The sequence below is a fragment of the Protopterus annectens genome, chromosome 5.part0 (assembly GCF_019279795.1).
Source record: "Protopterus annectens isolate FY-2018-M chromosome 5.part0, PAN1.0, whole genome shotgun sequence".
NCBI lineage: Eukaryota > Metazoa > Chordata > Ceratodontiformes > Protopteridae > Protopterus > Protopterus annectens.
Window position 1 is genome coordinate 1,888,109,361 of NC_056735.1, and position 16,425 is coordinate 1,888,125,785.

The following is a 16,425-nucleotide window of genomic DNA, read 5'->3' on the forward strand; positions in this document are numbered from 1 at the left end:
CCTAAATCTTTCCTTTCTCAACCAGTTTGTGAAAGTTTCAAAGTTCAAAATGCTATCCTTTCCCAGACTTTTACCTCTTATTCCCCCTTTCAGTGTTTTGGCAACTCTAGATTTTAAGGATTCTTTTCATCCAATTTGAATAACCACCGAATGTGATGTTGTCCTTTTCATTCTTCCTTATTTATGGGTCTCAGATCCAATCCTCGGATCCAACTCCGCTGCATACTACAGACTTTAGATCAAACTCTTGAGCTCCTCCCTCTACGCATAGTGCCCCACTCTATCCCCATTACCTCCAGATCTCATTTGCTGCCATTGTGGTTAGACATAGGTTCCGCTCTCGAGCATTTGTAAACAAATTTTTCTTGATACGTGATATTGAAATTTCTCTAACTCTTCTACTTAAAACCTTACAGTTTTTTTCTTCCAACTTCCCTCTTAGCTGTTGTTGGCATTAGGAACTTTTTGACCATTTCTATCAACCTTTCTCTACTAAACTTTTAGAAGTCTTTCAGACCATTGTTGGTACTTTACCTAGTTTTAAAAGGTATCTCCTTTAAATACCATTGTTGGTAGTTTTACCTCTCTTTACTCTTTGCTGTTTAAAAAATAAAAACTTTATAGTTATTCTTTGTCTTTTTTTCTGTTAGTTTTTTTCATAAACACCAAAAAAGAAGATAAAGTGCCATATAAAACCAAAAACCCAATCCTTCAGCACTTTGAATGTCACCAAATAAGCACAAGCAGGCAAATCTTCCCAAAACAATTTTAATGCAGCAATAAAGGCTCTCCAAAGTGCATTAACGATAGCAGCATCCACAATAGGTTTTCGTCACTTACTTCATCAGATAATATGACAAAACACCAATAGCCTTATATACCCTCACCTAATTTAACCAACCAATAAAAACCATCACATATATTAAAATACTGTGTTCTAAAATTTTATCTAAATAAATATACCATATCATTGTTTAATATATACTTCATAAATAACTCTATAACAATCTATCTATACTATAAAAATGAAATCAATTCATAAAACTTAATCATACGCTATTATAAATACATAAAATAACATATCGTTTTTACTTTAAGATAGCTCCCTTTAGTGGTAATATTAATAACTAATTTAAAAGACTGAATGAACTAAGAAATAAAATACTATTATTGTTTTTTAATATAAATAAAATTATGTAAATAATGTTTTTTATGTTTTTTTGTTATTGTTACAGCCTAGCTGCCCTTAATTTAAGAATTGGGGCTAGGGAAACTGCATCATTTAAACCAGGGAATCCACTGGCCTCTAAGTAAATTTGCCAGTATAATTCCCTGTACTCAATCTTAGTTTCCCACATACCACTCCTCACATCTTTAGGAATTTCTTCAAGTATAAAATACTTATAGTTCACCATGTCACATTGTAGACTGTGTTTATATAAAGCATTATTAATATTCTGTGTATTTATAGCATTTAAATGCTCATATATTGTCCTTTTTAATTTTCTGTCTGTTTTATCTGTGTAAACCGCTTGACACGTACACAAAGCTAAGTATATTACACCCATACTTTCACAATTACTGTATTGTTTTGCTGTAATAATCTTATTCCTAAAGGCTAAACTAATAGACTCTTTATTATATATATATAGGGACACTGGGTGCATCTAGCACATTTAAAAGTCTCCAGTTTACATTTTTTGTAGTTCTCTTTTTATGTTGACTAAACCCTCTCCTATAAACACACTTAAAGGGTGTATCAAATTTCAACTTTAAATCTGTCAATTTGCTAAACTTAGTCCATTCCTGTTCAATGACTTGACAAATAATTTTAGAGTCACCACTATAATCAGTAATAAATGCTGAACTAAATGTATCTTCTCCATCATCACTTTCTTTTTTGTCGTTAAATGTATCCCCCATGTTTAATTCTTTAACACCGAAAATGGGTGCAAATCTATTCGTTCTTTCTTGTATAACTTAATTTTTAATTTGAATAATCAAAGGGCCCATATTACTTAAATTGTTACATTCCTTCATAAATTCTTCCTCGTTTGAGGTCATTCTACTTATTCTTACAGACTGGCCCTTGATTATACCTTTTTTCTGATGATAGGGGTGAGCACTATCAAAGTGTAAAATGGAATTAGAATAAGTTTTCTTTCTAAACACTTTTGAATTATATTTGTTCTCTTTTTTATATTTGGTGACATCTAAATAATCTATTTCCTTATGTCCTATGTTGTATGTAAATCTCAGAAATTCAGTAGACTTGGTTATGTATTGGTAGAATTCCAAAAATAACTGGAATGTTCCTTTCCAAAAAATAACAATATCATCTAAAAAGCATTTGTACAACATCCAACATTCTCGATATTTACTGTTTAAAATATATTTCTTTTCCCATATTAGTAGCACCAAATTTGCATACATAGGGGCAAAGTTTTTTTTCATAGCTATAATGTCTGACAACCCTACGGGTTTTAAAAAAATGCACATCCTGCGGGCATAAGATCCTAAACTCAGATGCCCCCAAGCAGTGTGTTTATTGCCTTAGTCCTGACCATCTAAATACGGCCTGTACAGTCTGCTCTACTTTTAACCCTAGAGTTTTGGCTGACAAGTGTAATAAGCTTATTTTGAAAGGCTTACTGCCTACTACTTCATCTTCTGGGGCTCAAAAACCCTCAAAATCTAACAAAGTAGCTTCTTTGGAGCTCAAGTAAAGATCTCCACTGAAGTCCTCCTGGTTTTCATTGGATCCTAAGGAAAAACTCAGAAAGGTTATGGATCTGACATCATCGGATCTGAGATCGCTTAACTTACCATCGTATCATAAACCTTCATCATAACCAAAGGTTTCAGCTTCTATAGTTATCTCCCCCTTCTCCAATGACTTCCTCCCTGGATCCTAAGTCTTTGGATCTGAAGCTAAGTACATCTTGTAGGAGCAGAACTCCTGAGTATATGGTAAAGCTCATTTCACCCTCCTTGCCTGCACAATTGTTTCAAACTCCTAAGAAACATTCCAGGCCCCCTTCCACAGCATCTTCTAGGTCCTTCAGAAGTGTATCAGAGGCAGATGTGGATAGGATAATGTGAAAGTTTCTCAGGGCTCAGATCCAGATGGGGATCCGGCCAGCTCTGCCCCCTGCTGGATCCTTGAGTATACACGCAGAGTCCATTCTATCTTTTTCTCCAATCCGACCCATGGTTTCAGAGCCTCAGGATCTGAAATCGCTGAGAGGTTTAGCATTGGATCCTAGGAAAGTTTCCTCCTCCACTGCAACTGTTTCCCCGATGGGTTCTGCTCTGATTCCCTCGGATCAGAACTGGTCTCTGAGCCAAAGTGTTGGTCTTGGGGTTGAGGCAGTGGGTTCAGCTCCAGCACAGTCAGATCCATCACTTTCCCTCGGAGCTTTGGCCCTAGACAGTTTGGGTCTGATTTTCTCCTTGAGGCTCAGATCGAGGGGTAGCCATGATCTCCTTTCCTTGAAAGCCTCAGCCCCAAGGGGGTGGGGTGAGGTTTCTCCTGGGCCCTTGACCTTCGAGGTGGTAGAAAGGGCTTTTCTCTCTAGAGAGGACTGTCTTCTTTTATTTCAGATCCTACCCCTTTACTCCCATTGGTTCCAAGCTCTGAGTCGATCAGGCCTATTCCACAGGGACAGCCAGTTCCAATGGGTCTCCAGACAGTTCAAGTAGAGGAACTTCCCCTCTTTTCCGATACCACTCCAGAACATCTTACAGAAGCGGTCCCCCAGAAGAGAATGTATAAAAGGAGACACATAGATTCCTCCTTAGAGTCTCTCATGGAAGACACTGATTTTGATGAAGGAGAAAGATCCCCCAGACCATCACTGGATGATATCTCCTTTGGAGATAATCTTGAGATTTTGAAGCAGAAAACTGGTTAGTCATCCCAAACTCCCTCTCCTGAAGAATCAGTGTTCTTGGAGGGTTTTGGTTCTGGCCCATCTACATCTTGGGTCACTCCCCCAGTGGATGAACTAATTTACCTGGTTTCACATTGGGCATGGAAGGAGCTGGATACTGTTGAGCCCATTCCCAAGTGCCCTGACAAATTTTTGGCACCACCTGCAAACAGACTCCACTAGAGTAAAGGAGTCCCAGCTGATGCTATGCTGGTGGTGGCAGTCACTAAGAAAGAGCTAGCATAATAGAGCTCTACTGTCATCCACCTAACAGAGAGTCTTGAGCATTAGACAGATTTGGAAAGTGAGTGTTTGCCTCAGCTACCTTAGCACAGAGGTCACTTAACTACCTGGCGCATTTTACTAGACTTCAGACAGATTTGACTAAGGAACTTTCAAATACTCCCTCAGAGTCCATGTCTGCTGAGGATTTCAAAAGAACATCCTCTCAACTGGCCATTGTTCTAGCCATATCAAAAGCTTTGATGAGGTTAATCTCTCACACAGCTGAAGGTACCTCACGAGCAGCAGGTTCAGGCATTGCCATAAGGAGACATGCCTGGATGCGACTATGTGACTTTGTGGAGTCTTGAAGATGTCTTTTATTAATGCGCCATTCTATGGCACTTCCTTGTTTGAGCTATCAGTAAAGGATATGCTTACCAACAGCAAAAAAGATGGAAAGACCCTGTCTGTCATAGGGAGCAAGTTTTCTACGCCTCAGTGGACCTTCTCCAGGAACCAAAGAGGCAGTAAGAAAATGTGGTTCCGCAAATCTCAGAGACCATTCCAGGATTTGCATGGGGGAAAACTCCTCCAGAGCAGAAGGGGAAATTTTAATGGCAAATGTCACCCAAGAGGCAAAGGAGGCCCTCAAAACCAGGGCTTTAGAGATTATTTTTCAGATAAGCCCTTTCAGCACTCCTGAAGTGCTGCCTGATTGTCCTACTCTGGAGGCAGTTGGGGTTGATTCTCCTTGCATCTGGATGCCTGGACAAACATCACAGGAGATTCATGGGTGCTAAGAATAATATTTGGAGGCTTTTTTATACCATTTTTCCTTCTTCCTCATTGTCAGAGGAAGAAACCTCCCAAAGTTTCACCCAGTCAATGAAAGGCCACAGCACAAATAATTCAAAAGCTACTAGAAAAAAGATTCATCCAGAAGGTCCCACTAGACCAGATAGAATTCTGAACTTATTCATGTTTCTTTTTAGTGCCAAAGAAAATGGGACATTGGCCCCATTTTGGATCTAACCTAATTGCACCAGTATATAAAGAAAGCAAAGTTCTGAATGGTCATGGTTCACTCCATTCTGCCTTGGTCTGTACAAGGACAATTAGATGTGCTCTGTAGAACTTTGGGATGCATACTATCGTATCAAAATAGACAGATGATCCATTAGACATCTCAACTTTTGGCTGGAAGCCAGTCATTACCAATTCAGAGCTGCCCTTTACACTCACCACAGCCCCCAAGGTGTTTACCAAATGTATAGCAGTAGGTGCAGCTCACTTGAGACCGAAGGGATTCCAGGTGTTTCCATGTCTAGACAAATGGCTTTTAATTGCCCCACCCAAGCATCAACTTCAACATTCCAGGGACTATTTGCTCCAGATTTCTGACTCCTTAGGCATTACGGTAAATCTTGCCAAATCGAAACTTACTCTAGTTCATAGGTTCATAGGTAGGCACTAGACTATCGGCCCAAGGGCCTACGTAAGCCTAGCCAGCAAGGTTCCATGGCTTACGCCACCCAAGAAAGTTATTTTCCTGTGCCACTGTCGAGCAGAGACACAGAAGTGATCCCCGAGGTGTATTTCCTATTTCCCATCCACTCATCAGGATTTTTCTTGAAGAATGCTAATGAAGAACTTTGCTTGACATAGATGGGTAGCTTGTTCCAGAGTATAGGAAGTCTCTGGGACAGGAATCTATCCCTCCAGCATGTCCTGTTTATTGTGGTGACAAGTTTAGGTCCCTAGTTCAGAGCCAGGAATTCACTGGAACAGTTTTGAACACATCTACACAAATAGAATTCTTGCCTATCCACCACATTACTTCTGTCAGGAATCAGGTCCAGGTTATTTTGTCTCATTCATCTCCCTCAGCAAAATTAATGCTTCAAGTTTTGGGGTCAATGGCAGCTGCCATAGTACTACTTCCTGTGGCATGCTTCTTTATGTGAGTTCTCCAATGGACTATATCTGTACAGTGGTCCATTGTACATCAAACCCTGTCTTTCAAGTAAAACTCATCCCGATCTATGAGCAATACATTCACTAGTGGATATAACTGGATGATCTTTTTCTGGGCAGACCTTTTGTCCTACCGAACCCAATAGCCATAGTGACCACAGATGCTTTTCAACTGGAGGGGGGGGGGCATTTATTTGGAAGAACTGTCCAAGGCATGTGGTCCCCTTAAGGGACCAAGATGCACATCAGTGTCCTAGAAATGAGAGCAGTCCTAGCACTGCAGGCATTTCAAGATGCTCTTCCATTGGGGACTATTGCATTTCAGACCAACAACATGTCTATAGTCTGGTACGTCTACAAACAAGGAGGAACCTGATCATACATCCTTTGCAAAGAGGCCATGAGGGTTTGGGAATGGTCGATCTCATCAGACTGCTTTCTTATTGTGACACACATCCCAGGGAAAACCAGCGTGCTTGCAGACAAACTAAGCATATCCATTCTGAAGCATCACGAGTGGTCTCTCAATCATTCAGTAGCAAATATGATTTTCAGGCATGGGGCCAACTTTGCTGCGACCTATCTGCCACTCCTCTCAACAACAAGTTCAGCAAGTACTATGCTCTGATCCTCCCTCAGGGGGAGTCACCAAGAGATGCTGTTCTTCACACTTGGCCCTCCGGTCTCCTTTATGCTTATCCTCCTCTTTCCCTGATTCCAAAATTTTTGCAGAAAGCAGGCAAGTTGAAGAGCTCATTAATCCTCATTGCCCCCCTCTGGCCTTGGCAAGTGTTCCCCTTTCTATTGTCTCATCTTCATTATCCTCCATGGATACTGGAACCTACTCAGGATCTCCTGTTTCACCTATTGGGGATTCAACACCCCAACATTCAGGCCCTCAAACTGACTGCATGGTTTCTCCACTTCCAGTTATAGACAGTCCAAGCTTTCTTCCCCAGTTCGTGACATTATTTTGGCGTCTCAAAAGAATTCTCCCAAAAAAGTGTATAGAAGCAAATGGAAAAGGTTCTCTATTTAGGCATCAGATAAGGGCATTGATCCTTCTTCTGTTCCAGTTTCGACTATTCTTCAGTTTTTGACAAATCTTTTCAAAGACAATGTTGTTTCTCTACAATTTTAAACTTAATTTGGCAGCAATTTCAAATTTTCACACAGGGAATAAATCCGTTTTTTTCTTAGCTTCCTCTAGATTATGTAAAGCTTTTATGAAAGGCATTTTCTGCTAAGACCTCCAATAAAGGATCCCTCACCACCTTGAGATCATACTGTAGTACTTGAAAGCTTGACACAAAAACTGTTTGAACCTTCAGATGTGTCTGACCTAAACTTTCTGTCATGGAAGACAGATTTCTTGGTAGCTATTACTTTTGTTAAAATAATTTCTGAACTACAGGCTCTTTCAGTAAAAAAAACCCTTACATTATTTTCCACAAAGATAGGGTTTCTCTGCAGACTAACCCTTCCTTTTTACCTAAAGTAGCTTCTGAAAATAACATTAACCAATCCATTCACTTGCCAGTTTTCTTTCCAAATTTTGCAAATAAAGGAGAGTACATGCTACACCTCCTTGATGTACACAGACAATTACGTTTTTACCTTCACAGGACAAAACAGTTTAGAAAATCGGACCAGCTTTTTGTATCTTTCTCTCCAAATTGCCTAGGCCAGTCAGTTTCTAAAGTCACTCTGGCTAAATGGATCATTCACTGTTTCTCATGGATTTACTCTCAGAAGAGTATGACATTGCCAAAACTTCCCTGAGCTCACTCAATTAGATCTATGCCTGCATCATCGGCTTTTTGTTGAAGAAAATCTGTTGCTGCAGCTACATGTTCCAAGGCTCATACCTTTGTTTCACATTACAAATTGGACATCATATCTAGAACTAGAGCCTTTTTAGGTTTGGCAGCACTCCAGAATATCCTTCCTTGATGGCCATCCAAGGTGAACGTAGCTGAGGACTATGTTCCATAAGTGAGGAAGAATGTAAAAGTCAACCTCAGATTTATATGTTATATACTCACCATCACTAGGCATCTGTGTTGTCCATCTTTGTTATTCCTCAGCTCCCCTCCCATCCATCCCCCATCCATTTTCTTCTTCTGGATGGCCCTATTGGACTGTTTTTTGGAACATAAACTTGCAGGTTTGAGCCCTATTTTTCTATATACTGTATTTGTTCTTCTATTATTAGGAACTAGAGCAGCAAACTTGATCTGAGGTAATGGGGATGGAGTGGGACATTATGGGTACAGGGAGGAGCTCGAGAGTTGGATCCAAAGTCTGTAGTATGCAGCCGAGTCAGATCTGAGGATCATATCCAAGACTCATAAGTAAGGGTGAATGAAAATGGACAACACAGATGCCTAGTTATAGTGAGTACATAACTTATAATTTCAAGAATTTCTTAAGATTTGTCTAGGTTTGGATAACACTTTCAGTTCTCTGCATTACCCTTTGGGTTATCCACTGCTTCAAGGATGTCCACAAAGTGTTTATCTCCAGTGATAGCCTATTTATTTTATACTTATTTTATTTTATTTTACATTTGTTAACTGAGAAAGTCCAACTGGACACAGGTCCATTTTCAGTGGAAGCCCGGGGAGAAAAGCTCCAATAACATAAATTGATAAGTTCACAAATACAGATATTTACATTCAGGAAGTTAACATATTAATACTGACAGCATATTAGATAATTTAGAGGTAAATATGACAACTTAGGGAAAAGATTACATGATACATTCAGAACATGACATGTTATATAAAGAATCAATTCTATAGTTAGAAGATGGAAAAGTCGGTGGTACTGACTATCATGACAGTCCGATGCTTTTAATTTCTCAAGAATTACATAAAGTAACTGTGAGTAGTTTAAAGGATGACAATTACATAGTATATTTAGAATATGACAGATTATACCTGTAATTGAATTAGTATTTGGTGGAAAAGTAGATAAAGTAGTTGGTGATGCTTGATTATCATTACAGTGAAATGCATTTTTATCTTATGGTCATATTTGGACCATAATTAGGGTGTGAAGCTAGCTTTTGTTAATGGAGAGTACGGTAGATATATAGACTCCAGGTTTTTATCCTGGGGTGAGACAGGAGCATAACCTGTTGTTCCTAAAGTGAGTTTTAAGAAGGTGTTTGAATTGAGTGGTAGAATTATTGGATATTATTTGGGCAGGAAGGGAGTTCCAGAGTTTCGATATAGAGTGGCTATAGACAGATTTACCTGCCTCATTGTTATGTTTGGTGACTTCTATGTGATTAAGGTGCAATATCTCAAGGTTCTAGCTATGGTGTGAGGTTGTATAAGCTGTTGAAGAGCTGGGATTTTGTCAGAGTGGCAAAAATAATTTGTGTGCAAGTGACAGTTGATTTAGTTGAAGTAATTGTGGGAGTTCTAGCCAGTTAAGTTTGTTGAAGGACTCACAGTGATGTGATCTGTAGGGTGACTCTGTAGCAAATCTTGCTATCTTATTATAGCAGGTTTCTAGTTTATTTAGATCTGTTTTATGAAGGTTAAGTTGCACAGGGGGTGCATAGAGCAGGGTAGATAGCAGGTGTGTCCTGGCTATTGTAGTTTTAGATTGCTTAGAAAGATAGTGTTTGTTATGATAGAGAAGTCCTAATTTTTTGTGAACTTTTTTATGGTTTGGGCAATGTGAAAATCAAATCTAAGGTGGTTATCAATTTCTATGCCTAGTAGTTTGGTGTGGTTGGTGGGAATGATAGCAGTCTTGTTATTGGAGGTGATATTAAAGTTTTCTGTTAGGGAGAAAGATCTATGAGTGCTGAAGAGAAGTAAATTTGTTTTATTGGGGTTAAGAATGAGCTGGTGATTGGTGAACCAAGTTTCGGCTAGTGAGAAGCACTCTTGTGTTTGGGAGAGGAGGTGTTCAGGTGTGAGAGCTGCACATATGATAGTGGTGTCATCTGCATATTGGATTAAAGAGGCTTTGGGGATGGCAAATGGAAGATGATTAGTGAAAATAATGAATAGTAAAGGACCAAGGATGGAGCCTTGGTGTACTCCAGTGGAAACAGGCAGTAAGAATGAGATTTGGTTCTGCCATTGTACTGCCTGCTGCCTACCTGATAGATAGCTCTTGAAACATGTAATAGAGGAGGTACTAAGGTTCAAGGTACAGAGTGAGTGAAGAAGTTTAAGGTGGTCAACCATGCCAAAAGCTTTGGATAAATCCAAAAATATAATAGATACAAGTTGTCCATTATTTCTGTGATGATTAGTGGTGTTAGTGAATGATATGAGTGCAGTGGTGGTACTATGTTAGGGTCTAAAGCCGTGCTGTTGTGTAGATAATTTGCTATCTAGCAGGTAATCCATGAGTTGTGTGTGTATTACCCTCTCAAGGGTTTTTGATAAGGATGGTAGTATGGCAGTAGCCCAATAGTTGTTGAGTTCAAAGGACTTACCTCCTTTGTGTAGTGGTATGATATGGGATATTTTCCATAAATGGGGTACTGTACATTCTGAGATGGATCTGTTAATAAGGATGGTCACAGGATAGGCAATGGCTTCTGTGGCTATTTGAAGATATTCAGCAGGTAGTTTATCAGCGCCCAAGATGGTGGGTTTCAGTTTTTGGAGAAGTTTTAGAATTGTCTTGATTGATACTGGATACCTATTGCAGCCTGCAAGGTATTTATAATTTTCCTTATTTAGGTGACTTGCTTATCTTTGCAAAGTCTTTTTCAAAGTGTCAGGATCTCTCATTTGGGTAAGAGTTCTGATTTGCAGGCTGAATTTCCAGGAGAACATTCAAAAATCTTGTCTAATTCCATCCCACAGAATAGTATTTCTGGTGTGTCTCCTCGATATATCTGTTCAAATAACTTTTCTCTGACAGGAAAAAGTAGATCTATATCTAGATCTATTCTTGGGTTTTTCATCTCAGTTGAGGACTTCAACAAGGGAATTTTTCAGTATTCTAGGATTCATGTTGTGATGTCCGTGCCCTGGCCCAGCAATCAAGGAGCCTCAGTCTTCATCACTAACACCAGAGAGGGCATCTCATATAGGAGGAAAGGATAACAAATACACACAGTAAAGTGCAATTTCCCTTAAGAGCACACAGAGATCACAGTCAGTCTGGGGCTGGTCGCTCCCTTGCTCCCCAGTTTCAAATAAGACTCCCCACTGGCACAGCTATAGGGTCCAGATCTCAGACAAGTGGGCAAGCTAAAATCTCCAGCACCTTCTCTGTCCAACCAGTGCTTCGTGTCCCTGCCCAAGTAGCTGACACACACACACTTTGAGATAAGAGTTTACACAACCACACAGACACTTCTGGGGAAGGCTGGCACAGGTCTTCCAGCTGTGCCCCTTTTTACCCAGACTATACTGTAGTACCAGCTGCCACCACCCACTAATAATATTATCAGCTATTCAAAGACCCTTAAAAGGGAGTCCAATTATTACTGTGCAATATTATTATCCAAATGGTAAGTGTGACTAATAGTCAAGGCTTATTAGAGTGGCTTTGTACAATAAACTCTATAAATATGCAATGTACTCTAGAGCCTAATTTAGCTCTGCACAAACCAGCCACAGTTAAAAAGGTTTTAAAATATTTAATAATAAATAATTAAAACCACAAGACAATATTTTCTACTATACAGTGCTAGTCAAAAGTTCAGAGATCACACAGAAATACTTAAAATAAATCAGTAGTACAGTTTGACATCACAGAAAAATGCTTAGTCTGAACTTTATAGTTTTTAGCTATCTACAAGAGAACACACTTCTAAAATAACTTACATGTGAGCAAGAGGCAGTGCTGTGAGTTGGCTGTCAAGACAAAAATGCGTAATCATCTCTGGTTCTCACTGTTTAAATTGAAACTGCAGTCCTGCTAAACATTACATCATATTTTACACTTTCCTGGTGTTCCCAGGCTGACAGAAACTGCATTTACATTATTTTACACTTAGAGCAATAAAGGAAATTCCATATGTAAATTCTGGTCATTAACTTTACCTTAAAACATAGGCAGGATGCTTACTCCTAGACTCATCAACTCCAAATTCTAACTTCAAAGGAACAGACATAAAGTAATTTTAATTTCAAAGGACCAACAAGAAATGCTTGACTTAGCTTTCTTTACAGCAGAGGGCAATGTTGCCACATTGTTTTAAGTTCAACAAGCCTGTGATTCACATTCATATTTAAAAATGATAGAATTATGTATAAATTTCTATCTGGCTAGGCTGGCAGCCTTCACCCTTCTCTACCAGTCTTCACACATGTCATCTACATTACTAATGATTCGTGTAGTCAGAGTCCATATGAGAAAGGTTCAGTGGTACCAAAAATCTGTATGACCTCAACATTAATGACCCCTGACTATTCATACTCCAGTTTTGGGATTTGCAAAAAGGTAACTGCTTTGGAGGAGAGACCAGTTTCATCTGAATCTAGGTTTCCCATGCGTCCTTTCAGCTCCACTGCATTCAGTAGCAACAGGGACCTCAGACTTTACCGGGGGCTTTATCTTTGGTGGTAAATGGGCAGGGTATTTGGAACAAAAACATAGACCAAACCACATAAACATCAAAGAGATGTTAGCAGTCATGAATGCCGTCAACACTCTGTCATCTTTGGTCCCCTGGATCTCTGCAAGTGGGCAGAGACAACACCGCAGTGATGTGGTACATAAACAAGTGGGGGGGTCCAGGTCTTACTCTCTGTACATATTAGTCATGGTAGCCTGGGATATAACTATTCAGCACAGTTTTACTCTATAGGCTTTTTATATTCTGCCAGAGCAAAACTTTGTGGCAGACAAGCTGAACAAAACTATAACAGATCCTTTAGAAATAGAAATTGAATCAGGGATCTTCCAGGATTTGATTCAGCTATAAGTAACACCTCATATAGAGCTGTCTTCTTCCATTTACAACAAACAAATGGAAGAATTCTGCTCCAGGGCTCCATGCAAGCAGGCCTGGAAAGCAGATACATTTTCATTTCCTTACACAGCGATTTTCCTGTATGCCTTCCCAACTTTTCCACTGATATCCAGGGTCATTCTGAAGATTCAGGACTCTTCAAAGATCATTGTGGTAACTCTCTTCTGGCCCAGGTTCTCCATTCTTTACAAAATGGCAAGGGACAATTGCCACAAGCTTCATCACAGACAGAACCTGCTCATACAATATATCAGTTGTTTGATACACCCCAACTTGAAACAACTTCAAATGATAGATTGGATGATAGAATTTTAATACCTTTAGTGGCCTGTTTTTTGAAGACATGCAGCAGATATTCAAGGATGCAAAGAAACCTGCTACTAGGAAGTCATATATTAGCAAATGGAAAAGATTTCCTAGTTGGTGCCACCTTGAGAACCAAGTCCCATTTAAATCTAGCATTTTTCTGATTCTGCATTATTTGTGTGAGTTATTATCCTCTGACCTTTCTTATTCCTCTATCAAGGTTCATCTTTAGACCATTTTGTGTCTGCTCATGTATTACTTGTTTCAGCATTCTCTTATGTTAAGCTCTTTTTGAAGGGCTCTCCATACTGATCCACCTACAAAGTATGCAGTTCATCTTGGAATCTTAATTTTGTTTTCGAAAAATTAACACTTTCTCCATTTGAACGAGCTCATCAGCCTGATTTGTGGTTCTTAGCATTGAAAACAATGTTGCTGATTTCTCTAACTTCTGCAAGAAGAGTGTCTGATTTGCAGGCTCTTATGGTGGGTCAACCTTATCTAATTTTCCACAAAGATAGAGTTTGTTTGTGAATAAGTCCTTCATTTTTGCCTAATATAATATCAAAGTTTACTCTGAGCCACTTTATCCATCTCTCTGAGGGATTCTTCTTACTTTATATGTCCATAGCCAACTTGGATACTATCTTGACAGAAATAAAACCTTCAGAAATTCTGATCGGTTATTTATTTTTTATTAAGATAAGAAAAAAAATACAACCGCCATCAAAGCAGACAGTTTCTAAATGGTTGACCCATGCCATTTCCTTTTGTTAATCCCATCATAACAAGTCGGTTCCGGGCAGAGTCAAAGCACATTCTACTAGGGCCTTGACCTCTTCAATGGCTTTTTGGAAAGGGGTGGACTCTAGAAGTTAAGTGGGTTGGTGGTTGGTATAATAGTTGAGGTTTTTACTTTACAGACACAAGGTACAGGTTTGATTCTAAACTTTGAAAGGAAAATTGGCTAGCCTTAGAATGACCCACAAGGGCAGCTAGGCTAGTACTTATGTGTGAACCTAGAAGTATTCGAGACAGAAACCTGGTCCTCTGTACATACTTTCACAAAGCACTGCAAGCTAGACTCTTTTTCCAGGTCTAGAGCAGGCTTTGCTAGGACCAGTCTCTAGTGGCTCCTGGACCCTCATGCTTCCTCCTGCCAAACTTTCTAAGCTTTGGTGTTTTACCCATATAGCTTAGGCTACTGCAGCAATGATCTAATGATGAACATAGTAACAGTTGTATAAGTAAACTTAACAGTAGATGTTCAAATTGATCACTGCTGCAGTAGCATCTTCCTCTCACCAACCTGCCTTATTTTTTTACATGATTTTCTTTGCTTGGCAAGAACATTGATTCCATATACCTAATACTGACCTTTTTTCAGGGCTCTAGCCTCCCTCTGCAGTTGACATAAAAGCTCTGAAGGGCTTGGCACCCAGACTGCTGGTTTGCTCCCTATTCTGCTTGAGCATCAAATGGTCTAGATACATGGAAAGTGCCCTTAAGCGTTGAAAGCTGGCCAGCTATTATATTCTGCACTGGATATAACCTATATAGCTTAAGCCTCTGCAAGGTACCTCAGCAGTGATCTATCTGAATATGTACTGTTATGAAAAGTTTATGTACACAGCTGTACTGTCTCTACTTTACATTTTACCGACTCATTCAGCCTGCTCTTCCCACTTTTGACATTCCTTCTGCAGATTGACTATGTAGTTGCTGTCAGACTCTACATTCATACCTTACTCTACCTGCAAGAAGAAGAAAATTGTTAATAATCTTTGGGTTTCTGGCCTACTCCAGATTTGGCTCATCCACTGGTGGCCAATTGTTTCTCAGAATGCTCATCTTTTTCTCCCAACCCTCCTGGTGTAGCACTTTCAGCCACCAAAGACCTAGGGATAACCACGTCCTCTGCAGCTGTTTTGATGCCCTTGTTGGGAAAGGGAAAGCCACTTTTACTGGGGTCATGGGAAGGGGCTGGTGAAAGATCTTCATATGACAGGAGTGAGGTCATTGAAACCAGAGTTAGTATGTCTGATCAGGGTCAGTCAGTGATCAAGAAAAGTGTGCTTGGTAAGAAAACTTCCCACACTCCTGTTACTATTTCCATGGACAGGTTTGATTTACTGGGATTTGCAAAAGAACTTGCTTCTGCTTTTTCCTACTCTTTGGATTCCTTAGGTGCCAAAAGGAAAACATATTATTTAGTTACTTATTGAAATGTGATTATCAGGAACATCCGCCTGGGTAGGTGCCAATTTTTAGAGGAGGCATAGGAGAAAAGCTCCAAAGTATTACAAAAACATTTTAAGAACAATAATTTTATAAGCTTCAAAAATAATACCTAAACATTTACAGTTAAATAATTATACCAAATTAGATATAATATGACAACATGTTAAAAGTACATACAACTTGTATGAGAATTATTTAATATTTACAGAAATTAAAAAAAAGGTTCCTTCTGTTTCTGACATGGGTGTTCAGTCAGAACAGCAAACATTACAGAGGAATTGTGAGTCAGGAATTTCTTCTCATTCTGAAGACTCTGATTCTGAGGCAAGTATCTCATTAGATTTCCCTTCTGTGGAGATAACTTTTTCTGACACATTATCTAAATTGAAAGAGATCTTTAAGTGGGATCAGAAAAAAATTCTTGTGGCACAGAAAATGTGTTATGATTTGTTATACTTGCAGATGCTAAAACCTGCAGCCACTTCTCTCCTGTGTTGCCGGGTTTAGAGAAGTATTTTTTTTTATCACTGCTGTTATTTTACCCAACAGTCAACCTTCAGTTTCCAAGAGGTCAAGTTATGCAAAATAACGCAGACAAAGTACCTGTTTTCTAATGCAAAAGAAGACCCGTCAGTTATTAGTCTTTCCAAATCTGCAGCTCCTAAACAGATTTCTGCTGCAAATCCTATTCCCTCTGACATGGAGAGGAAAGCTGTGGAAAAGGTGGGGACAAAATGTATTCTTCCAATGCTTAAGCTTTCAGGATATTGAACTGACAAGCTCATA

General features: G+C 39.3%; 1 protein-coding gene across 1 annotated transcript in view; it reads left to right on the forward strand.

Annotated features, from left to right (window-relative positions):
* Window positions 1-15,434: 15,434 nt before the first annotated feature.
* The window catches only part of CCDC122 (coiled-coil domain containing 122), a 313,032-nt gene continuing 312,041 nt past the window's right edge, over window positions 15,435-16,425 (forward strand). The window contains exons 1-2 of the mRNA XM_044072048.1: window positions 15,435-15,477; window positions 15,848-15,963. Of these exons, the coding sequence (XP_043927983.1) occupies window positions 15,435-15,477; window positions 15,848-15,963 (159 nt within the window). The remainder of the gene's footprint in view (window positions 15,478-15,847; window positions 15,964-16,425) is intronic.